This window comes from Cyprinus carpio, chromosome A2 (genome assembly GCF_018340385.1).
Source record: "Cyprinus carpio isolate SPL01 chromosome A2, ASM1834038v1, whole genome shotgun sequence".
NCBI classification, from domain to species: Eukaryota; Metazoa; Chordata; class Actinopteri; order Cypriniformes; family Cyprinidae; genus Cyprinus; species Cyprinus carpio.
In genome coordinates, this window is record NC_056573.1 from 10,787,830 (window position 1) to 10,814,355 (window position 26,526).

The 26,526-nt window shown below is 36.8% G+C and overlaps 1 protein-coding gene across 14 annotated transcripts; it reads right to left on the reverse strand.

Moving 5' to 3' along the window:
• Window positions 1-468: 468 nt before the first annotated feature.
• Window positions 469-26,526, reverse strand: LOC109064841 (kinesin-like protein KIF1A). Of its 14 annotated transcripts, none has more exons than XM_042772264.1 (49): window positions 26,211-26,526; window positions 23,314-23,500; window positions 21,921-21,994; window positions 21,597-21,776; window positions 21,405-21,470; window positions 21,143-21,321; window positions 20,568-20,679; window positions 20,277-20,354; window positions 20,119-20,184; window positions 20,013-20,030; window positions 19,861-19,939; window positions 19,615-19,693; window positions 19,244-19,386; window positions 19,091-19,129; window positions 17,834-18,036; window positions 17,657-17,736; window positions 17,487-17,562; window positions 17,323-17,402; window positions 16,670-16,860; window positions 16,390-16,570; window positions 16,044-16,116; window positions 15,848-15,941; window positions 15,536-15,684; window positions 15,235-15,413; window positions 14,173-14,310; window positions 13,751-14,041; window positions 11,307-11,425; window positions 10,903-10,988; window positions 10,603-10,738; window positions 10,177-10,351; window positions 9,761-9,851; window positions 9,545-9,663; window positions 9,410-9,465; window positions 9,212-9,320; window positions 9,030-9,096; window positions 8,688-8,772; window positions 8,436-8,541; window positions 8,037-8,060; window positions 7,788-7,902; window positions 7,484-7,617; window positions 7,253-7,314; window positions 7,011-7,156; window positions 6,730-6,915; window positions 5,908-5,979; window positions 5,485-5,603; window positions 5,218-5,331; window positions 4,176-4,368; window positions 3,945-4,063; window positions 469-2,879 (listed from the first exon to the last, which is right to left on the reverse strand). In XM_042772264.1, the coding sequence occupies exons 2-49, from the start codon at window positions 23,417-23,419 to the stop codon at window positions 2,837-2,839; spliced, it is 5,430 nt and encodes a 1,809-aa protein (XP_042628198.1). In that variant the 5' UTR covers window positions 23,420-23,500; window positions 26,211-26,526; the 3' UTR covers window positions 469-2,836. The 14 variants fall into 14 exon arrangements, with proteins under 14 accessions (XP_042628198.1, XP_042628190.1, XP_042628224.1 ...); XM_042772256.1 differs by having other exon boundaries at window positions 14,173-14,313; XM_042772290.1 differs by lacking the exon at window positions 19,091-19,129 and having other exon boundaries at window positions 17,834-17,967.

Consider the following 26,526-nt stretch of genomic DNA (forward strand, 5'->3'; position numbering starts at 1 on the left):
CCGGCAGGGCTGCCCTTTATTACCTGTCCTATTTTTATGGACAGGATTTCTAGGCGCAGCCAGGGGCCGGTGGGTGTCTGGTTTTGGGAACACATGATTTCGTCTCTGCTTTTTGCAGATGACTATGTCTCATGGCTGGCCTGGGAAAGCCTCGGTATCCCCCCCGGAAGAGCTGGAGGAAGTGTCTAGGGAGAGGGAAGTCTGGGCATCTCTGTTTAGACTGCTGCCCCCTTGACCCAGCCCCGGATAAGCAGGAGGAAGCAGAAGAATTTTTAAAAATGTTGTTGTATTTTAGCATTTAAATGTAAAGAATAGTTAGTTAGTTTTTTTTATTAGTTTAATAGAATAGCGTTGGATATAATGCAGCATTTACTTGTGGCTTATGGCCATAAATCAGTTTTTGGCCATAGTAAAAAGTTTGACCACCATCGTCTGTTTAGATAAAAAAAAAAAAGTCCAGAGTCGAACAACACTGCGCATATTTCACATTTATTTCACACCTGACAAAGTGTTAAGTGTCCACAGACATTAGAAGACACAGGTCCAACACTCAAAGAACTTGAGCACTGAGTTCACTACAGTCCATTCATTATGGTATAAAGTGGTTACAGCCGTGTGCTAGACCACACTTAGGTCTATATACAGAGCAAATCAACAGAAATATTGAAGCAATTACAGTTGGTACACATAGTTTATATTAACTTCCTTCTTTTTTAAATTTTGAATATTTGGATGGATGAAAGATGTTTATTTGAAACGATGCTTGGAAAGACACCCATTGAGAGTGAAAGAGAGAAAAACAGAGACACATTATCAACGACAAACCTTAAAAATCTTGTTTATCTGCAATATATATGCAAGTTGACAAAGTCCTCTTGAATGCTTTGTTTTCAGGGCACCATGTCAATGCTTATAGTCAACTGTAATCCTTCAATTCAGTATACCGAATCTATTATTTTCATGTGAATGCTACTCTTATACTGTATGGAGGCAAATGAGATACATTTGATACATTTCATTTAAAAGCTGAATAAATATGTACAGCATGCTATCATATACATAGCATTATCAAAGACAGGAATGGATAAAAAACTTCAGGGCACTGGGATGTATTAATGTCAACTTATTGTCCAAAACCTAAATGTCTCTCTCTAATTTATAATTCAGATCTGTAGTCCATGTAAGAGTCTATCAAGGAATACGTATACTGCTGCTTATGAAGAAACCTTTTTGGGAGGTAAATACCAGAACTTCTGAACTCTCTCAGGCACGTTCACAACTAGATGCTGCTGCTTACGGTTGTGCTCTTTGGGTTGGCTGGCCCATGGCACAAAACATCAATCTTCTTTCAGGATATCTAGAACAGCAACATGAGCAACATGCTAAATGGCTGACTGACCAATAGCATGAGCCCAAACCAAATGAGAGATTTCTGAATTCATACATGGCCTCAGGTAATACCTCTTTAAGATGTAACTGCCATGACTTTTTTATACTTCGTATACACTGTCTTCATAGTATCAAGGCAAAGGGTGGCGCAAAAACAAGGTGTATATCCTTATTATAACTGATTCATCTCACAAAAAATTATGAACTGAGCTAATAAAAAAAAAAAAAAAAAATCTGTACTATATTGGTGATCACAAACATTTTGTAAAAGCCATCAGAGTTTATAGACTTTATGTTATACCTTGGAACACTAAAACTGGATCTTCTCTTACAAGACTTGATCTTATTGCTGCTTCACTAGGAAACACCATGTAAGAGGTTTAAATACAGATATTCAGTATAACATTTAAGGCTGGATTGAGCTGAACATAGCAGTTACAAATGAGGAACTATGCAATAAAGATGCAGCATTTTTAAACGTAAACTTCCTGCATAATATTATTCGAAAAATGTGATGTAACCGAAATAAAATCTCCCTCATTTAATGTGCTCTGATGTATTTGCATTCAGTATATCAGTAACAGGTCATTTAGCGTCACGGCTCTCCAATTTTCTGTGCAAAAAATGAAAAGTTGTAAATGAAGAAAGATTAAAGAAGCTAATTCTCTTAGTAGCAGCACTCTTGTGCAAATGAACCTGGCAAATAAAGCTCATTATTAAAAGTGCAAGGTGAAAAATTATTTTTTTGTAGCGCACTCTAAATAAATTATGTTTCTAAAACATACAATGCTTAATAAATAAGTAAACATAAAGATGTAATGTAAAAATGACATTACAGTTGAAAATAAAAACACAAAATAAACCTGTATGGTAGACACTTTGTACTTTTCCAATGCTGATTTTTGTTGAAATAATGGACATTTACCTCTTTTTTAGTCTAAAATCTATCGCAACCTTCTGTCAACCACTGCATAAAAGGTGACCTCCAAATAAGCTATGCATCCCGTCAAAAATCACAATGATCATGGTAGAATGATCAAAACCAAGAGGCAGCTACTGAAGCCCGGGTAAAAGCACTTGACATCTACTCTGCCAAAGCACATACACAAAGAGAGCGATGAGTCGAATTTACAAATGAACTAAGAGTAGGGCCGTGTTTAAGATGCTGTTTTGCCATTCTAGCTTTTAGCTATGTTAGAGGGAAGTTCTGAATATATTTCAATGTTGTAAATTTACATTAAATATGGCCTGACACACACACATAAACAAACACACTCTGTGAAGCCAAGCCCACAGTCTATGGTTGGCATGGACAGACTGAGAGGGGAATGCTGGGAAGGGCAGGCAAGAGGCAGCTGTGATGACATGGGGATAGGGCACTTATGATCACATGACCTAATTACATCATAACGGCCTGTTAGCTATCCGTTTATGGTTTCAGCCACTTTCACATCCTCATCTGTCCTGATTTTCGTCTGGAAAGCTTAGACCTTGGACAGAGAGTGATTAGGAGAAATTTAGCGATATCATTGATCATGACCATTACGGCAGTGGTTCTCAACTGCTGAGCTGCAGTCCAAAACATGGCTCAAAGACGGTTTTGACATCGAATACCTTTGGTCCAATCTAACTCCATAAAATTTTGGATCAAATTATTGGTAGAATTAGGCAGATGCCAACACAACAGTGTTATCTGTGTATTATTTATACACTATTATAGTATTTATTCATATTTTGAATCAGCTTTTATTTTTTATTATTGTCATTTCAATTTTCGTTTTAATTTTAGTTCATTTGAAATATGTGACATAACCTAAATAAAAGCTCCCTCATCGAAAGGGTTAAAATTAAAATATGGTGGGTGTTCAAATATTCAAATATGCAAGGTAGAAAATATTTTTTGTAGCATACTAAAACAATAGTGACCTCTTAAAAAATTATGTTTAGAAAACATACAATGCATAAGAATAGGTAAATGTAAAGATGTATTGTAAAAAAAAAAGACATTACAGATGAAAATAAAACAAAATAAACTTCTGTATGGTTTTTGTTGAGCTTTTTTATTTTTTATCTAATATTTATATTTAATTTTATTTCAGCTTTATTTGAATTAAATTATTTTTAAATCATTTAAATTATTATAACAAAAACTATGTTAGCTAACAATATCAATACTAGTGTTCAACACAGACAGGTTGCATGCAATGTGATAAAATAAAATATAACAAAATCAAATTAAAATAAAAAGTGGCAAGTTTGTTGCAACCACAGTTTTTGTGCGGTGAATTACTGGTTTAACAGATCAAATAAAATAAAAAATCTAATCAAATCAAATCTAAGCTTTCACTATTTCTTATGTCTCTCCCTGTTTCTACTTAATATCCAATTTAAAATATGGGTCCTAAAGCAAAACCAGTTGAGAAGCACAGACCTAAAGTATTTCTTAAAAATAAAAAGAGTCAACTATTGAATGAAGCCTTTATTATGTGTTATGTGACATTGTGCAAAAGGAAATTAAATCACTGAAATTAAATCACTGAATTTATTTTGAATACCTGATAGTTCCTGCCAGCAGTGGGTTGAATGCGTACAGCCAGTCATGCATCTCTTTGTCATTGGCTGCTTGGAGGAGAATGTTCCGGTGCTCAGTGCACACTGCAAAAGTGTTAGGAGCCTGGAAGCCAAACATCACATGGGTTAACAAAATCAGCTATTGCTAGCAGATCTCTTTACTCAGTAATCATGTGTATAATGTCATTGGATGAGGTATAAATAAATGACCTCACCCTCAGCATGACCTGCTGATCTTCGCTGTACTCCACCTGAGCAGAGGACAGGTTGATGATGGCTCTCTCCACGCAGTCTCTCTCATTGCGGTACAGGTAGACATATGGCCGCCGCACCACAATGTAACGCTTCACCCAGCCACTGGTGTGTGGCTCGAGAAAGTGTAGATAGCCTTTCTTTGACACAATAGGGCTGTAGTCAGGAAAAATTATAATACATATATACCATATTAATTACAGGGCAATCAGTAACATGATACATTAGGATGTTTGAGGGTTTAAGGTGGTCATGTTTTTCAACAGTGGTCATGAATGTTATACTGACACCTAGTGGTGTGGATGCAATGTTATACAAAAGTAAAGGTTTTCAGTTATCAGTTTCATTGTACAAATATTTCCATGCATTTGTCACTCAAATAATTTTGCAACCGAAAGTGTCCAATATTTCACACACTATTAACATTGTAAATTTATAGGTTTTTATATTTTATTTTTTTATTCATGTACATATATTATACTATACTTTGTGTTATATGACCTTAACATTAAATTACAGAAAAATAGCTGACATTACTTTGTGAGTGTTTCAAATACAACAGCTAAGGTAGCAATAGCAAATTTTACATCTTTCTCTCTTCTGACCAACAATATCACTGTCTCAATTTTTTTCCTCTTTTGTAAAATCATAGAAATGCTATTGTGGATTTCTTCTTTAGCTTTTGGAGCAAAAGGGAATGCAAGAATTCTATTTGTTGTAGCTTTCATTCAATACAACTATGATGATTTCCGCTTCTAATAAACCAGGAAATGTGAAAAGGGTAAAGGAAGCAGTATTTGTCATGTGATCTCATACATGGCAGCCATCATGTAAAAACAATGACTCTCATGTGAGTGTACATCATTTCACACATTTGTCAACACGCTTCAATCAAATCCACCAATAAGTTGGATTTTTTTGCTGCCTGCACAAATCTTTAGTGTACTTTTAATGTTAAAATTGAGTTGGAAGTAAATTTCTGAGACAGACTGTTTGGGGTGCTACCTGACGCGAATCTCCTGGATGTTCGGGATGAAGGTGCAGCTCCTGGGTTTTCTCTCTATAGGGCTGAAGGGGTCGAGATCAGGGCTAGAGGCACCAGAGTTTGTCTCAGCGCCTCTGTAAAATCACACAGAACAAAAAAGTTCTGTTAGTTGTTAAGTATTTGAGGTGTTCTGAGACTGTATAGGCTGTTTCTCAGAGAACTAGTATTAGCCATAGTGTTATCATATTAGCAGAGACTTCTGGGTTTTGTGTTGAAAATACACTGACCTGAGCTCAGGACTGCCATAGTGCCCATCCACCAGTGAAGGGCAGGTGGAGGAGGGTGTCAAAGTGCTCAGAAGGGAAGAAGAACCGTCTCTTAAAAGTGATGCAGACATCTCTGACAGCTAAAAAAAAGAGCATCACCAGATGATAAAGCTGGCAACACATTAAAAGTGTCTCATTCATCATATTCCAGAAATAGCCATGCTTACCCTTAAAGCATCTATTACACTACTCATGCTGCTCTACTCTAAATGAGTGAATGACAGTGAAAGTGAAATGAAGACAATTTTTTTTAAATGGTTGAAGGAAAAAGACTGTTAAATGAGACATAAGAAGTAAGAGAGAGCGCAAGAGAGAGATATCTGGTCTGCATGGGCGAGAGAATGAGGCAAGGTCTGGATGGACACTAGGGCTATAAAGGCTCACCTTGCTCTCACTGAGACTGCTGCTCACCTGGCTGTACTGCCTGTTGAAGGTGTGCATGAGCAGTCGCACACACTGAAATGAGAAAAAAAAATACATTAGCATTTCAGATTGGTGGTTTTCAATTTAGTAAAAGAACAGTTAAGAGTAATAAAAACGTATGGCTTAATCTCACCGGGACCAAATTTTAACATATGGACATGAACAACGTGATTTGAAAAATTAAATGTGTCTCTATTAACTTCAAACAGAATCTGAAGTAATATATTGCAATGATTCTGTTATTTTTTTCTGTTGAAATGCCAGTCTTATTTATTTATTGTTGTATGGCAAACAATTCTTTGAGGTATCTGAATATTGTTTTTGAATGGAGTTTAAGTAAGTAAATAAATAAGAAAACATAATTGGTCTGAATATTGAGCCTTGTGGTACAAAATGGCAAATTCATTATAACTACTTGAGAAGCAACTGTGTAAAAAAATAAGACTAAATAATATATAGGCCTATATATACAACTGAATTCATTTTCATTTCCCTACCCAATTGGCTTTTTGTTTGTTTGTATATATAATTATTAAAAAGTTATTATCTGAAAACAAGTATCTTGTTTTAAGGATGATATTTTTACTGAAAACAATAATTATTATGTATCCATACACACACACACACACACACACACACACACACACACAATAGAAGATTGTTATTTAAGTTTATTTGTTTTTTTATATTGTTGTTTACTTTTGTTTGGTTTAGTCAAACTGGACTTGGTGGGCATAGCCTATCAGTGTCATGTTATGTGATTATAAAGAAGCAGACATTCACCTTGGCAGCCAGGTCCCTCTGCCTCTCGTTGGGACTGTCCAGACACAAACTGACTACTGGGTTGATCATGGGGCTGGAGGCCTTTGGTGAATCCATTAGGTCTTTGCCACAGAAAGAGTCCTGTCCCAGCAGTAGAGATGCTTCAAGCTTCTCTCTCAGCAGAAGGTAATGCCTGGTCTTCTCCACCTATAAGCAAACACAGACCTCACAGTCATTTACTTGAATGAAAACAAAATCCCAAAATTAAAAGCCCTTAAACATTCAGATGGACCATATTTTACCTCTTGTAGGAGGCTAAGTTTCTCCAGCTCCCACTGGTGGTCCAGGATGAGGCTGTCACTCCGGGGCCTCCAACCCGCAAGGTTCTCCTCTCCGCGCACATATGCCACTGAGGTGTCCAGCACCCGTCTGCGCCTCCTTTGCATACCTACACCATCATGGCAGAACAACAAAATGAATCAAAAAAACTGGGATAAATGTGCATAGATAATTTGTACATTTGAATTAGTACATAATAACTTACCAGGACTTCCAATGTCAGCCAAATGGCAGAGGCTTAATTCATACACTCCAGTCACACGGTTACTGAGACACAAAAGACCAATTAACCATTTAACTCCACTATTACGATGATAATCCAAATGAAAAACTGTTTTCAGATATCAGGTTTTGAGCATTAAAGCTTGGAAATAGTGCATTGATTAACTCAAAATCAATTTACTTGACTGCAAAAAGGCCAGCAAACTTTCCTCACCTCTCAGAGGGCCTAAAGGCACCAGTGCTGAAAAGGTTTCGAATGGAGCGAGATGCAGGAAGTTTAGCATCTCTGGAGTAGAACACCATGCAAAAGTCCTTAGTGATGACAGTGGGCTGAGTGCAGTTCTCCATCTAAACATTACAGCAACAAGTTAGATAATCAAATTCAGAGCTAAACTTCTGACTGTGTAGTCTGAATTTACTGTTACTTGTGTTGATACTTAATTTTATTCGTTCCAGTATCTCCCACATTGATTAAATGTCATAATCTAATCATTTTAGTTTGAAAGAGTCTTCCACACCTCAAGATAGGCAGAAAGAGTGATGTAAATTTTCTCTCCGTATGGAGTGACACGGTTCAGCAGGAGGGAGTTGTGCATGGAGCTGTCCCATGCGGCCTCAAATCGGTAAAATGTCCTGTAAAAGTTACAAACAGCTTTGAGAATTATATCATTGCTTATATTTTTTCTTTATTTGTACAAGTTTGAAAATGTAAGGTGGGTTACAATAAATAAATAGAAAACTCTGTTTGCTTAAGAAAAAAAACATACCTATGGTCAATTCCCAATGACACTCTGACAGGACACAATAAATAAATTAACATGTTAGTGAATTAAAATGTTGTTAACATACTAATTTTAATTACGTCATTAAATAATTCGAATATTAAGAATAAAATTCAATTTAAATACATCTATGTGAATTAGTTATGTTTTAGTGTTATTAGCACACATATTTAGAGTAACTGATTAATATACATTAATTAATTGACTTTATATACATCATATATACATAATACAAATCATTTGAATAAATAGAATTCATGTAAACACTTTGTTATTGCTAACATTGCTATTTTATTATGACACAATAGTCATATTGCAAATAGCAAAAACAGCTTGTAAAAGCATTGTTATTGAGAGGTACTGGAGGAAGGATCAGTGGTGTACCTGTCATCATAAGATGGTCGTATGTAGCCTGAAGACAGGATGTTGAGGGACAGGATGTTGGGGTCGATGATAGTCTCATCCGCCTCGGGTGTGTTACGGATACGCCCTAAAAAAGAACAAAAGAAATGCTGAGTCATCTGAAACTCTGCCTGAATGTTCACCATAACATTTCCATTTGTCCTCTATGCCAGTAGCGCTTAATGTGATAGATAACATTTTTTTAAAAGAAAAAATAGCACAGCATTTTCTAACCTATGACGAGCTCTTTAACCTCCTTCCACTCAATATCATTGCCGGTTTCATGGGCAATAGTCACTGTAATTCTCCTTTGGATGCCCTGCAGAAAATATGAAAAATCCCTCATTTTTATCTCAATCTACAAAACTGTTCAAAACATTGGGGTCTGTAAAAACTTTTTTCAGAGAAATTAATACTTTTATTCAGCAAGGAAATATTAAAGTAATCAAAGGTGACTGTAAAGATATTTATAATGTTACAAACTTTAAAAAAGAAGTGTAAATAAAATACCATCTGTTATCATCTGTACTACCATTAAAGCGGTTGATAGGGACCGAAAGATGGATTCATGTTTACCTGGTGCAACAGGAATGTACCATGGCAGGGCATTCCACCCCTGTGATCAACAACAGCTGGGATGTAGCTAAAAAAGTACACAAACAGATACAAGGGTTACATTATATATGAATAACCTACCATACATGTAGGTTTCAGTGAATAACTTACTAGGAGCTAATATGTGTTTATCAGATACTCACTCTCCGTTGGCCTCCAGCTCACAGATTTCAAAGAATGCCATAAGGTCATATTTGCAGTGACAGGGGCCAGCAGTGGAGCGTGTCAGCGTGTTCAGTTTAGTGGCGGGCACTGGGGAGAGACAGAGGTAGAGTTCAGACACAAACAGACCACAAGAACTGTATGTACTGGTCAAGAAATGAGACAAAACATCACCCTACCTGGCTTTGACAAAGGCATAACTCTAGGGAACTGCCTTCTTGTTGGACGTAAGGAACTATAGGGAGGGAGGGAACTTTTTATTTGACATTTTAGGTGACTAAAAAGTATCATAATAAAAATCTAAAGTTGCTCACCTAATTAAGTCCTTGCAGAGAGGAAGGAAAGGCTGTTTCTGGTAGTGGCCGAACACCTCAAAAACGATTGGCTGACTCTTGATGTATTCCACAAAAGACTTGGTGACCTCCACGGTTATCTGCAATAGTAGCAAACCGCAGAAATTATTTATTTATTTCTTACATCTCAAAAATAGCTGAATTACTTCAATAATAAATGACACAAAGGTTGATTACATTTTGTACATGGTAGAATCCCAGTGGAGGCCCTCGACCTGTATTCTTTAATGGCTCAGTGGAAAATGCCTCGTCATGCCTGTGAATAAAGCTGAAAAAAGACACAGGACAGCTGAGATGAGATTGCATCAGATGTCTTATGAGCATGCTGGATGAGTGTTTGCAGAAGCGTCATTCAACCTGAGGGGGCACATTGTTTTTGAGTGTCAACTTTTTTAAAAATTAGCAGCGTGGGTTTTTTTTTTTTTTGTTTGTTTGTTTTGTAGAAAAAGTGTTTGTTTAAACCACTGTGTCTGAATTTTGTATGTGATGTGCAGAAGTATTTGCCTTTCAAACCCTAAAATCTGTCAGATGTAAAGCACAGTTGCTTTTATGGAAAATCCTGATATATCTATGGATGTGATACATCTACTCACTTGAACTGGCAGAAGATATCTGCATACTCAGCAGAGATGCTGGAGGCCTGAAGCACTGTGACCCTGAAGGTGAAGTTGCTGCCGATATTCAAGTGCTGGAGTGATTTTTCCTGAGTCACTTCAAGAGGACATTCCAGACCACCCTTCAGAGGACTGTTAGGATCATCAGGAGAGGCTACATGCAGCAATGCATGAGAAAACAGTTAAAATTACAAATACTGTCTGACTCTTATCTTGTGTAAGTCACTTATATTACTATTTACAACTACTTTAACAGTAAAAATATCACAGTATGATTATTGTGCAATTATTTTATGTTCTGGCATGTATAAATTTATCATAATGTATTGTGCACATTTTATATTAATCACTTAAAATTAAATAAATGAGGCCACCAGTTATATATATATTTTTTAAACATATTACCTGCACAGGTGTTGTTGTTGACCTCATCAGCACTGAGGCCCATCTCTGAGTTTTGTCCTTCTCCTTCTACGATGCGCAGCTCCTCTTGAGATGTATTTGTATGAGACATCCCACCAGTGCATGATTCTGTATGGAACTAAGCAGAGAGAAAAACAATTCTTGATGGTGTCTCAACTTCTATGAAAACAATTTAATACCTAAAAATCCAAAGCCAAACTCCACTTCAGAGATAATAACTGTGAGAATTAATTTGCCAAGAGAAAACAGAATCAGTTACATTAAATGAGTAACACAACCAACCTTCTCAAACTGTTGATCCTCAAATGAGATCTTGGCAGTTCCTGATTGTCTCACACCTGAGCCATAATCAGGAGCCTCTTCATCAGCTGTTACAAGAAATTAAAGATTATGGCAACAATTTAATATTTAATCCTATTTATGCTTGCATACACAAAACAATTCTGAATATGTTCAGAGGAAAGAAGTAAATAAATAAATACATACATACATACAAACGTACATATTTCATTCATAAAAAAACAAAAGAATTTACCAATGAAATATGAAAACATAATTTGTATGAATACTGAGCCTTGTGGTACGCCTATACTGTTATTAAAAAAAGTCAAACAATACTTCAGTTAAATTTATAATTGGAATCTGCTCAAAATAGGTTTGTGAAAGCATCATGAAGATGAACTTACCTGATATGGCTTGTACTGCCACACGGAGGAACCCCTTGACCTCGCCTTTCTCACTCACAATGGCCACACGGTGCACTAATGGCACAGGGTACAGCAGATTACTCAGATACACAAATGCCCTATGGGAGAAGAAGGAGAGGATGATGTGGAAAAGGAGGACAGCCAAAGAAAGAAGAGGGATTTGAGACAGTTGATGGGGTAAAAAAAAAGAAGAAAAAGAGTTAACATGATTGGAAAAAGAAGTTTAAATGGGAAAAATGTCAGTGAAGATCAATGCAGCCACACTGCCACTAGACAACACAACATCATACACAAAAAAAGCAACCAAACAAGAAGCTGCTCCAACGAAAGCCAAAAAGTCTGTGGTTCATCTGTGAATACTCTATTAGAGCTTCCATTCTCATAAAATGATACAGAAAGTGTTGATAGCAAGGGTTTTGGTCTCTGTGGGGGTTGGTGAACGTGTTTCGAGAACATGCATATAGAGGAGAACTGCACCTCAAGCTACTTTAAACTATAAATTTTGACTAACTGCTCTAATTGTCAAGTCATAAACATAGGCGAAGATATGGAAAGGCACTGTCATAAATCTGATTTTAGTAACTTTTTCAGTAACTGATTGAAGGTTTAATAATAATTCCATGTCACAATTATGTGTCTATGAAATCCGTGAACTAAACAAGACATTGAATAATGCAGTTAAGTTTGGTGACAGATTTGTACAAATTCATTCATTCAACTCAAATCTGCCCTCTTGATCCCAATTTGTTGCAGGCAGGGTTCAAGAGTGGCAGGAGGTATGGCCAGAGGGGAGGAGCTTTCGACAAGATTGGTGAGGCGCAAATACAGCATGCTCAGATAAACAAAATGTTTAGTGAGAAAATAAACTCCAAATCTGGCTTGTTGGGCCAGATGCAAACTGGAAAGCAAAAAATTGAAATGACATTAACATACATGAATTTAACCTCCATCAACTTAAAAGAGAAATCAAAGTCAACACACGTCACAAATCTTGCATATTGCATGTGCGCAGGGAAGTGAGAGTGTGAGTGCCAATCCAAAACTGTGATACAAATTTTAGCTCTGGCATGCCTGATTGAGACTGCTGTAGTCGAAACCAGCTCTTTCATCTTGAGCGCTGCAGCTTTTCAGACAAAACAATCAGCTGATTTATACCGATCACAGAAACAATGGAATTCTCAGAGGATGCTAATTTCACTTTAGAAAAGAGTAGACAAAAATGTATTATGTTGCCATACAATGCTGTATCTTTCAAAACGGCAGAATTGACGTGACTGGCATTCACAACACTATTAATTTGTCCTGTAGAACCACATGTTCAAATGCCTCCAAATGCCTAAAGCTAGCTTACAGTATGTATAAATAAACATCCATTAGGAATCTGTCACCAGTGGTTTACTGTGTTTCACAGTCAGCATCTTGACATTGCTATTCATTTTGTTCAGCTTCCTCTCCTTCAGTTACTGAAAACCTCAGATACCACTGAAATGGTTCATTTCAACACTGTATGCAACAATATACGATTATCAATGCATAAGAATAAAGGTAAAAGCTTTGTTGTCTTAGAGGTAAAACGCATCTAAAGCATGCAGAAAGAGGCATTAACTGCCTCCAGATCAGGTGAAGAGTTTCACATTTTCAAAGTCAAATCTTGTAAGACAGACCATAAAGAAATATACATTTACATTGACATATTAGGATAGCATCATTCTTTATTCATCTATGTATTTATAATTAAAATCTAAATTTGTGTTGTTGTTGTAGTTGTTATTATTAATACATGTACTATATACTTTATTATACTGTATTTACATTGACAAAAATGGAATAGCATCAACATTTTTATTTATTTGTTTGTTTGTTTGTTTACTAAAATTCTAATTATTATTATTATTATTATCAAATGTATTGTATTTTATTGTATGTGTTAACATAACAGAACAGCTTCAAAATTTATTTATTGTTAAAATTCAATACTAATAATTTATTATTATTATTATTATTGTAATAAATGTACTAAATGTATTATATTTTATTTAACTGTATTTACATTGACATAATAAAATAGCATAAAAATTATTTAAAAAAAACTAAGATCCCAATAACTCTTTTTCTAATTAATAATAATAAATGCCATCCAAGAGAATGACTGTATAAAGTAGAACACTAGAAGAAAAAAAATATGGCAGTAATGTTTGTTTAGCAAGAAATTCATTTTTACCTGTTTTACCTGAAAACATGAGAATACATTTAGGAACTGACCAAAATTATCTTTATCTTTGCAAAAGATTTTCTCTCGCCTGTCTGTGATGTTCATTTATTTGGTGCCCTGTTAGGAAGTTCTAGTAACAGACCCTTTTGTCTGTGTCTCAGTGTGAAAGAGCTAGTTTCCTCTGACAGCATGCTCCTGAAACCTCACCAACCTTCCCACTAAACTGAACAGAGGCCAGCGGTCGTAAAAGGGGTCCTGGCCATCGCTGACACCTGGGCAGTGCTCCCCCACACCATCCTCCTCCTCTCTCCCAAGCTCTGAGCCAGGGTCCTCCATAAAGATTTCATCATCCAGGTCATCCAACTCCTCCTCCTCCACCTCGACTTTCCCATAATGCCGCTCATCAGCGAGCTCGGTTATGTCAGAGTCAGGGTCGGAGAGGGTGGGGGAGAGGGTAAGGTCACTCATGCGCTTGCTCATGCACGTGTTGAGAATGGGAGTGCTGGTGCAGCCGAAAACACGGGAACTGGGTTAGTACAACACCAAACACGCTGTTTCCAGTCATGTACAGTGGGAATACCAGCAATCACTGAGCACTTTAAAGCATACAAATTTGACTGATCAATTACTTACCGACCAACCAGACGGAACCATGGAAAGCGGTCATAGAAGGGGTCACCGCCGGACATCATATGATCACAGTCCTCGACTGCAGTACTGGGCACCTCTGCTGCTCGGTCATACATTTCTCTCATCAAATCCAGTCTTTGTCTGCTGAGACAACAGTAATGCATCAGCAAAACATACTCTGAAATGTTTCATTTATATGCTCACTTTTTAAGCAAAAACCAAAAAGGAAAAGGCGGCTAACATTTATTAAACCCCATTACCTTTAGCCTATTAGCATTGAGATCATCAACATTCTGGTCTACTCCTAAAGTGTGAAATGAACAGCTACATGCATGTAAAATGTACAATATTTGTCTTCTAGGAATAGAAAATAAATATTAATGATTCATTCTACACATAGTGCATCCAAATTTTTGTCTCTTTAGAATAATAATGAACTATCTCCAGTAATACCACCTGCCTCTGATTAGCAATAACAAACAGTCATGACTGTGACATCAATTTAAGTCTATTTAAGCATTGATAGAGTAGAAAATATGATCTTGTTCATTTTATAGTACCAGAATCAAACCCTTTTTAGTTTGAAATTAGTGTTAAAAATGTAAACAAGCTACATGCTTATCATAATTTAAAAGTTCAACTACATTCAAGCTACTCAGTTAAAAAATTAATTAGACACTACTACAGTAGCTACAAACAAAATGTATGTAAGCAAGATTTTTAATAGGACAATCTCTTTTTAGCAATTAGATATATCATTTAAATGGCAAAATTATGTTGGGTTGAATTGGTTGGTGAATCATTTATTTACATTAACTTTCTGACCTAACAATTCACAAAAATTGATCAGACTTCCTAATGCAACATATGTGACAGACATTCATATGACATTGATGCAGCATTTTTTCATGTTACATCATTTCTGGTGTAAAAAATGAAGCGTATTACCGGAAAAGTAACACAATTTTGAAAATAGCTAAGCTATAACTTGTCATGAATAACTACAGAGCTAGACTCATCTTGTGGGCATTATGTGCATATTGTGTATGTTTAATCTCACTGTACCTGAGTTTGTCCAGTGTCCAGTAGTGTGTGGCACCATTTTTCTGGTCCTGAACCTCTACTGCTACGATGGTGCGAGGGAACAGCCTTTTCTCCCTATCTTGGGCTATGCTGGGGGGCAAGAGGTCAGGGGGCAGCGGGGAGTACAGTGTGTCCGTGAGTAGTACAAACTGAAACTGAACCTGCAAAGAAAAAAGGGAACAATTTATAGATTTTTATCCATTTATACTCATTTTTGAGAGTGTAACTTATCTAAAAATAACTTTTTTTTTCATTAAGCTGACCTAAAATGATTTCAGTGTACCTTTTTCTTTAACTCCACACTAATGGCATTAGCCTCCTTGAGGAAAACTGCATTTCCCCAGAGCAAGTCTCTGAGAGATGTGAACTGATAGAATCTCCATTTCCGGAAAGCCCAGAGGGCCAGTTCTGTCTCTCGCTTTGTCCACGGCACTACAGGACCAAAATATGAACCCATTTCAAATGAGATGTCTCAGAAACAACTAAGCACTTACAACACATGTTTTTAGAAAATGAAATCATATGTTAATTTGATTATGCATATGATATGGTTCAGATCATACAGTACCTATGTGGTTTAAACTGCATTACCCACCTTCCTCTTCAGGTTCCTCCTCTTCCTCTGTGGTTTCTGGGTAATATCTTGAGTTGACCTGCCTCTGAAGAGCTTCCAGCTTACTCTCATAGTCCTAAATGAAAAATCAATGTTAAATTTGGATTTTATTGCCAGCGTCTTCCAGTTTCTACCTCTCAAGGACAAATTAAGCTCCTACTAGTCTTAAATGACTTACTAGTCTCTGCTGTTCCAGAAGATTGCTTGCTTCTTCTCTCTCCTTGCGGTACTGTTCCTCCAGCTCCTGTAACCTGTAAATGATGTGGGCATCAGAGTAAAGCCGCAAAAACTAGATATTGTACCTGATACTAATCATAAGCTGGTTGATTTGCTGGTTTTAGCCAGTTGATCTGGTTCCCAGAGTGCTTTAAATATCTAGATCAGTCATGAAACTCTATCTTGCTCAACATTTAAATAGTCTGGTGCAGGGTTCACTGTAGGTGGTCCTGGAGCATGTTATCAGAGCTGAAACCCTCCACCTCCTCCAGCTCCACCTATCTAGATTTGCTATGAGATATATGTACCTTTGCTCCATCTCTTGTTTCATATCAATGCCTTGTTTTTCCAGTAGTTCTCTCTGGGCAAAGGCCCAGTCCACTGGCTCCACAGGTGTGTCTGCACATGGGGTTCTCTCCCTCTCTTGCCGTGCTTGCTCAGGGTCATTGAAACGGAACACGTGGCTCTTGCCCATAATGATACGGTTACCTAAGATAGATAACATAACAGACAGGGTCAAGACATCTTACAGGCACCAAAAAAAAAAAAAGACTGGCCATGTTTGTGCCTAGAAACTGAAGAAGTTACCTGATCTGAGAACAGTGGGCTCTGTCACTCCCTTCCCGTTAACGTAAGTCTCTGCTCCCTCACAGGGCTCCAGGACCACCGTACCCTCTCCTGAGGCATTTGTGCTACTTGTAAAGATACAGTGTTCGTCTTTAATGAAGTGCCCGCTCAAGACAATATCCTGCCGACTGCTGGCATCCTCCCGGCCAACCCTGCAGGAAAACATGGAGGCCACATGTCAGAATAAAGGGGAAAAAATAAGAAAACTTTAACAAAAAATGTAATGATTTTTTTAGCCAATATTATTATTAGCTAATATTATAACACTTTTTTTGTGTATTATTTTTAACATTAGTTAAAAAGTTTTTGTTTATTAGTTGGATCATTAGTTAATGGTTAGTCATATAGTTAGAAATGTTTAATTTTTAAATATTAAAAATGTGTAACACTTTAAAATAAGTTCACAGTGCATAACTATTGTTAACAAGAAAAACCTTTTGATCTTAAAATCTATTAGAAAATGTTGAGATCAACATTAATAAATGCTGTAGTCTTTAATGCAAAGTACTGTTCATTGTTAATTCATGTTAACTAACACACACCCTGCAATGTCTTTGTGGACCCCCAGTGGTCCATTACTGAAAATACTGGGTGTAAATAAACAACATTCTTACTTGGTGATTCCATCTTTAATGTAGTACAACAAGCATTCAGACATCAGTGGATCTTCATTGAGGTTGACCAGGTGAGGTGTCTGAAAGTCAAATCACAAGGAAGTGCTGATTGGATCATTGGAATTAGATAGCTTCCTTTTAGAAAACATATCTGATCTTCTAACCTTCTTTGGTGAAAAGACTCCAACGGTTCCTCCATCTTCCCTCATCGCCACACCCATTTCAGCCAAAAGTGCCTCCCTGATGAAAACAGAAGATTTTTACTTATTTATTTTTTACAAAACTTGAATTTCAGACACATTTCAAGATAAAATCCCTCTCAGGGGTCTCCAACCTTTCCATTCTAATTGCCTCGGTCCGGCGAAGCTTCTCTTCCCAAGTTTCATTGAGTTCTGCGATTATCTTCTCAGTTTCCTAGTTGGAAAAGAGATCGGAAATTAAGACAATCAGCACTGCCCCTTATTAATTTATCAAACAGAATATCCAGCCATCCCATCAGCCTCTGTCTCACCTTCAGCCTCTCAATGGCTTCCTCACTTCCCGGGCTGAACATGATCCGGTCATGCAGGCTGCTGATGGAGCCAGCTCGGCTGGACAGGGCAGAGAGGGAGGGTGAGGGACTCATCCCGGTCATGGCATTGGTCACTGTGGAGAAATCACCCCTTTGATTGACAGCCTGGATGCTATTGAGATTAGTCTTGTAACTGGACAAGTCTGGGCAACACGTGAGAACATGTTGGAGAGTCAAAGGATAAAGTTGTGGTAAGAGAGAACAGGAAAACCATGGAAACAGAAAAGAAGGGGAAGGAGGAAGAGTAGAAAGTGTCAAACATAAAGCTGAAAGCTAATAAAAAGGTTATAAAGCTGCAGGGCGCAGGGCAGATGGCATCAATTTGAGGACTTCAGACACTGTTGTGTGTTTTTATTTTTCAATTAAATCAGAACATCAAAAATTATTATTTGTGTATTTTCCCTCATGCCTCAAATTCATTGAACCATGCTTGAGATAAATGAGCATGGAGATGAACTGAACACTCAAAGTAATACTGATCTGTGACTACACAGACCGCATAGATGACCACATGCCTGTGCTTCACATAGAGCCAAATCCCAAGCAAAACCTCTAGAGTGCCTTTGGACCATCAGAGCAGCGGTGTCCAATAATTGTGTTGTCTGTCAGACTAATTAGTTTTATTTAAACTGATTAGTTGAAACTGCACAGCTTGGACTTTGGTGGTCCAGAGATTCCTGCTTTGGCCATCGCAGGGGTCGGCAACATTAGAAAGGGTCAATACTGGCACACATAAAAAGGACAGAGGATTTTCTGTATGATTATAATATTCTTTAACTATTTATTATAACATGTTGAGGTCAGATTGCAAAATTAACACTCATCAAGCAAATGAGAGTAAAAATATGCTCTGGAGAGTAAATGTTATGTGACGTGAACGATTCCAATTAAAGATTAATGAATAAGAAAAATCATGATGTATCAGACAGCACAGAGCAAACCAAAAACTGATCCAATGCAATAGTGAGACACCCAAATAAATATCTGTCCTTTGAGTTACACAGTCCTGATCACAGTGCTGACGCACTTTGGCACTGCTTTTTAATTTTTAGGTTTTATTACCAGTATAAATCTGCTATGAACAGATTTGTAATATACTGTAAATAAAAAAAAACTACATTTCATGTTAAAAAAGGAAGGTTGCCGACCCCTGGTTTATCATAAGCTGTGAAGCCTTTAGGGTGCCAAAATACACACATTTGAGGGCAGCTATCCCAGGAGCCTGTACCCGATATGCTGAGAAAAACAGAGAGAGAAGACAAATCCTTCAATCCTTTGAGAGGAAATCTGTCATTTTAAGTAGAGTGAAACGTTGTAGCTGCTCAGTTTGAAGAGTATCCGGTGACTCACTCTCAATGATGTCTCCAAGACCCTGAGCATAGAGCAGATCCTTCAGACGTGCCACCTCTTCCTTCAGCTCACGCACCAGGCGGTTATTGGGGTCTTCATTGATGACGGCGTTGCAGCGGATCTGCTTGGCTCGGTCAGCGTACCTGTGACAGTGATATTGCTATTAACTATCCAAAACTGTTTCAGAATGTGCCAAATAATTCAGCATACAGAACATTACCTGCTGAGGCTAATAACATCTAATGACATAGATAAATTCTTCACAGCTAATGCATAGCCATTAATATACAGAAACAGTTTTTAGTGTTACATGACTCTAGGTTATTAGTCTAAAATACACCAATGCCTTTATAGCAATAGGTGGTTCTTACCTGAGCGTGCTGAGCGTCTCATCATAGTTAATGTCAGCAGGGCTTAGAGCTGCTACCATAGCAGTGCGCGAGTTTCCTCCTGATAAATAAAAAACATTGTAACCTTCAGGAATCTTTTTAATGTATTGGGACCATACCACAGTTAAACTGACCACATTGACTGCAATATGCAAAGCTTTATGTGATGGAGAGCAATGATTATTTTTAAGAAGGTACTGTATTTGCATGGTGCATAAAGCCTCATACCGAGGTTTTCCCTCAGCAGCCATGTCAGAACTGAATCTCTGTATGGAATAAAGCTCTCCACTTTCTTCTTCTTCTTGTTCTGTAGGGAGAATGTGTCAATTGTCAAAGCTATAAATGCTTGATAATTAAAGAAAAATTTAACTGATCCTTACCTTGTTTGGTGCAGAGTCCTGCAAAACAATTTTTTAAAAAAAATGTTTACCATTTTTTTTACTTTTCTTTTAAATACTTTTATATGTAAATAAAGAGAAGTCTTACCACTTCAGCCAGAGCCGAGATAACTTTGCCTAGTGTTGTTAAAGATTTGTTGATATTGGCTCCCTCCTAGAAAAATTACAAAGTACACACATTTATATGGTGCATTAATCTGAAACGACAAATTGTCATGAAACTCTGCTGAACTCAAAGTGACCCACCTTGAGTCTAGTGCCTTTAGCTCCAGTAGAATCAGCCCTCTCACTCCCTGCCAAGTCTACCAAGCTGATTTTGCTGACCTGTTTGCAAATGGAAATGTTTTGTCTAAGAACGGTAGAGCGCTCTAATGCACAAACCAGCAACTTCAGCCTCAAACTGCCAACATCCATCAGTGATGTTCGAAATGCAGAGTATCACCTACTTTTGCATTCTAGTCTATTTACCTTAGTCACATTATTATGCCATAATATGTGGACACCTGGTGAGAAAGGCTGAAGGAGAGGATGCGGTACCTTTTCAGATGTGTTTTCTGTGTCACTATCATGTCGTTTCTGTGTGAAGATGATGTTGAACACAGCATGGGAGCGGCTGCTGGTCTCATTCATATTGGTGGCAGCCACAGTCCTGATAACGGAAAAGCGTTGCAGTGGTGAATAACTGGATTTCAGTTACATACATGAATACATTATCTTACTCAAAAAGTAAGAATTTATGCTTCATTTTAGATGACTACAAATTTCCCCCAATTTCCAATCACTCAAAATGATGTGCATAGATACATACACTATTGTTCAAAAGTTTGGGGTCAGTAGGATTTTTCTTTTATTAATTAAATTATTTATTTTTTTTGGGACATTTTATTTTTTTTAAGTGTAATTTTTTGTTGTTTATTGTTTTAAAAGATTTTTGTGTTTCAAATAAATGCTGTTCTTTTGACCTTTCTATTCATCAAAGAATTCTATAAACAACATTGTAGTTCCTAGTTTGATCAAATATACGTAGCATAGATAAGCATAAGAGACGTTCTAAACATTTTAAAAAATCTTTTGAAATGGTAGTGTAATCTATACTCATAAATTTGTGTCACCTTGCTTTGTTTCCAGAGTCCATCAGGTCCTGTATGTCACTGTAGGAAGTAACGGCCAGTTTTGATAGGTCCTCCACATACGGTCCCATCAAAGGATGCTCTCGCACACGCAGATTACCTTTGTTCTTTGGGTTCAGAAGGTCCCGCACACGCTCACAGTAGATCTCCATGTAACTGACCTGAAAAAAAAAAAAAAAAAAATTCACTCGCTATAATGATTCTATGGTAAGAATGCAATTTATGATGCAGGTGCTGCTCTTACCTCAACTGAGTATGACATGCTGTTGTCATTATTGTCACTGATCTTGGTAAACAGGTCCTCACACAGCTGTCACAGATAGATTCAGCATTATGAATGTGTTAGTTCAAACCCGGCAGCAGCTAAGCTACAGTATTTGCTACAATATCAAAGACAGCGATAATGTCAATTACAGATGGTATTATAGTGTACTACCAATGGGATGATGCCTTCTTGGTCTTTCTCTTGCTTGCCCATCATGGTGTATGACTTTCCTGCCCCGGTTTGCCCATAGGCAAAGATACAGACGTTATATCCCTCGAAAGCATGCAGAAGCATTTCCTCCCCTATGTCTTTATAAACCTGCTTTTGGCATGCATAATTCACATCTTCTGGCTGTTGAAGATAGAAATGCACAAAGCACAAAAATAAATAATCATAAATGTCTCAATAACAGAAATCATGATCACAGAAGAATTAAAAATAGCAGCAGGGAGTTGTATAAGAGGCAGATTCACCAGTTAATATCAAGAAACTCACCGTTGTATGTGACCAATACGAATAGTCAAAGTTGAAGCTCTTGCTCTCCTTTGGCAGTTTTGGGTTTATAATTGCTAGACAACAAAGAGAACATGTCAATAAGAATAAATCTACAACATAATGTAGAAAACAACAAACTAACTAAAACTATTTTCTAGACTCATCATTTAATTTCAAACACGCTCAGACCTGAAGTCTGGAAAAAGATGATTTCATGATGAATACAGAGGAACTTCACTATTTACTGTATGTATTTATAACTGTTCAAAACTATCTCACAATATTATAGTATTACTGTATTTTTCATCATAAGAGAAGTCTTTAAAAAAACAGTCATACTCTAGCAGTCTATACTCTAAATAAACAAATTAATTATATTTAATTATAATTACTATTTGTATACCATTTATATGAATTAAATGAAGACCTGAATGCTGTTTATTTATCCACAAAAGCCATGTTCAAAAAAATACAAAAATATAATCTCAATAGTCATCATAACAGCATTTTCTGCACTGTCAATATACCATAAGGTCATATATGTAGGCATGTTTCAGGACAGAGGAGTCTAAGGAAGCATGAATCATGCCATCCCTGGGGTTCTGGGAATGAGGTCATGAACCTCCCTGCATCCTTTCACCAGCACAAAGCCGTGCAGTGTGTCTGACCTCACACTCTGCATCAGCTGACTCTGTTTTCCCATGCACTCATGCTGCAGGCAGAACAACAGGGCAGTTTTTGAAGCTGCTCTAAAAATGGGGCCTTGAAATTCTTGGCATGAAATGGACCTTGCTTCTGAACATGTCCAAGTCTTTTGCTAAAGGCGCGTGAAATTAACATTTGCCAGTGATAAATATTTTTATTGTCCATGTTTTCCCATTGTTTTTATTGAAATATATTTATTATAAAAATGTTGTTGTGACAATGAAATTATTTTGCTATTTTTCATGCATAATAGTGAGAAACAATTGTCAGATGAACCAGTCTGCATCTCTAAGCGAAACTTAAAAAATATGTTTCTCATAGATAAATGCAACTATATAGCACACTATTTTTTGACTTCTGAAAAAAAAATAATAATTGGGAACCAATGTACAGTATAGCTGAAGCCAACAAACAGTCACGTGGTGACAGGTTGCACACCTCACCAATTAAAAACATTTACCGAAAACTAAAGCATGACCCTTTTGACATTTTCAAACCTGCAAGCCTAGAGATGCACTAATATTCTCTCTAATGGGGGTGCTGATGAGTGCATATTTATGACCATGAATAAATATTTCATTACAGTCATAAATCATTCCTACAGCACAGTGACAATCATCTTTTACTCAGATGAGTTCAAATAACCACTGACAGCAAGTGAAAATACGTGTTTGGAAAGAACACTCACTGGTAGTGTTGCCTGACATTTGGATGATACACTTGCTCTCTTTTCCAATCTCTCGTGAATTGAAGGGACGGACCCTCACGGCTACTTTCACCGAGGCACCTGCCATGGTGTCTGAGTGCTGGAGCTCTGCTACTGCACAGGATCTGATGGGACGAAGCCCAGCCAGGAATCAGAGGCCACCTGCCACCTGTAGAAAGAAATGCAGACATGCCACTATATGTGCTAGAATATCAAAAGAATGTGTTCTTTTACTTCACTATAGAATTAAGAGTACAGTAAATATACAATTAGGCAATTAGAATAACAAAAAACATGTTTCGTCAACAATCAACTCTTCTTTTGCAAAACAAGACTAGAAATTAATGTTAAGGCCTACTCTTTAGATTTAGTACCTTAGCAATTCACTTCAAGAGATAATTAAAGAAAATCCCCATAAATCTGTTCAGGTGATTGTACTGGCTAAGTTACACCACTGATACTCTAATTTAGGTAATGGAGTACTCTGAGATCCAGAACATGACTCATCAGGACTTTTATCACATTCAGTAAATTACTGTACATCAGATATAGCTATGTGAACTTGTAAAACTATATGTAGTGAAACAGACTGACAAATGGGTTTAGGATCATATGTGCAGATTTATTAAAAGAACAAACAAACAGCTTGTTCAAATCAGAATCCAAGAGCAAGGTCAGCCAGACGGCAAAATTCAGACCAATTCAAGGCATGCAGACACAGTACAGCTACTCGTATCGTAGATATCTTCATACCAAATGAAGAGCTCTGATAACCGATTCAAAACCAGGCACAATATCAGAAAACTGTTGGAAACACTGCAACAATTAAAAATTACAGATTTTCTTGTTCGCAATATACTTACTAAATCCATATCACAGATTACAACAAAGCGATATAATTTCATTAATAAATTAATAAGTAAATTCACGTTCTCATGGCCCCTGGGATTCTTTGTAATAAATAATGTTTCATTATATGGGTTATAACCATACACTGATTGTGATTATTTATAAATATTTATATTTTATTTTATTGATAACGCAATTATCATAACAACATCTTAAAAATAAACTCTGGGTCAGTGGCATTTCATTTCAACAACTCTGAACAAAAGATTATGACTTCCAACATAACACATTTAATAACTGTCCAACTGTGGATATAGTAATTCATTTAAAAGAAAAAAAAAAGAAATGGAAGTGGGTCAGGTTTTATGTCAGTTCCTTGATACTGCAAAATATCGTGCAAATTCATGGTTTTAATCATGATGATGGATTAGAAAAACTTTCCTAGTTTTTTCTTTTCTAAAAAGCATATCAACAAATTTACTTAAGGTAAATCATCTAAAAATGATTTAGAAATAATTTGGAAAAAAACAGAACATGCATACAGTAGGTTATTTATTGCAACATTTAATATTGAAAATGATCCTATTCATTTATACTTAGATTATTTCCCCCTTAATTTTACTGGCAACTTAATGTGGGATACCCACCCATTGTGAAATATTCAGAATTAAAAATAGATTGTGGTTATTAATAACAAGCTGTGGATGAATTTGGACAGATCTCTATCAAAAAAAAAAAAGAAAGAAAGAAAGAAAAAAAGACTGGGCTAAGTGCCATCCTTCGAGCAGAAAATCATAGGTATGTTTGTACACAACACGGAGCAAATGTATGTATCACATCTAACCCTCAGAGTCTAGTGGAAATGGCTGCTCTGAGCGTCCTCATACAGTCATGAAGCAGCTGCGACGGACGCGCATTTGCGTCAGCATCAGTCCAGCCGGCAAAACAAACGCAATGAAGCCGTTTTAAAGCTCATTAAGCTAACCAGATATGCAAAACAAGGTTATCATATCATATATAAACATGTTCCCCATCTGTTTATATTTAGAGCTGCGTCTGCGTAGATGCTGAGCTGCAACACCCAATATACACTGCTAGCGACGCGACATACAAGATCGCTCCCAAATTAATCAACAAAATTATCTACACGATTATAATCGACATCGCGTTCATCCAGTTTACATTGTATAACTGCGATTTTCAACGCGTTTCAGCGCATCGCGTCGATGTAGACTTGAGGTGGTAAAGTGTGACGCGTCTGTTACTATGGCAATATTTTGTCAGAATCTTTAGTACAGCGCAGAATACAGGCAAATATACAGAATTTAATTCCGAATTTCTAATATTAGCAAAATAATAAATCGTTTCCTGGTCCGCAAATATTAGTGCGCACTATTCACCCTCCCTAACGCATCTAATTAAAAAAAAATGCTACATATATTCATCTTTTCCCTCAGTAATTATAGGTATAATCTTTCTGGATTTAGAAATAAAAACATAAACAGTTATGAAAAAGGCCCAGATTTCATGACATGGCCTCACCCTGCACACGTAAACAGCATCCTTCAGCACCATGGCTAGTCTCAGGACTGACAATGCATGTAAATGACTGAATACTGAATAAAGCAAGTTTACATTAAATGTGTATTGATATCCAATATTAATAATAATAAATGCATTTATAGTTAGGCTACATAAGTCCAAAAATAGTATGATAGTACACAATCAAAATTAAATAAACAAGTATACATTATATATAGGACAGTCTAATATATATATATATATATATATATATATATATATATATATATATATATATATATATATATATATATATACATATAAACATCTCCTTAAAGATCTTTTCCATTTTTTGTCTTACTCTTTTCTTTTTCAACAGCCTCTTTGTGGCTTTCGGAACAGGACTACAGGGGAGCAGTGCACCACCCTCCTTATTCTCATAAGAGACATGAAAAAAAATGGTTTAAAAACACATAAATCACACAAACAATAATCAAGATCTCACATACTGATTCCTGATGACAATATCCTTTTGAGATTGCGGACAGCAGTGGGCTATTCCATCAAGTCTGCTATCATCCGCTGTCTTCTTCCTCACCCGGTTGTTATATCTTTTCCTATAGGCTCTCAGCCTCTCCCTTGCTCAGCAACATCAATGCAGGTGGAGCCCCCCCTGGCAAGACCATCAGACTGAAGGAGTCTGGTTTTGCAGGGCCTGGTACGCAGTGGTGCGTCAGGAAGCTGAGGGAGGGGTTAATTGATGTGGGAATGCGCTGAGAGACTGTGTTTCTTCAGCCTAACGCAAAATGGCTCTGGATGCAGCAC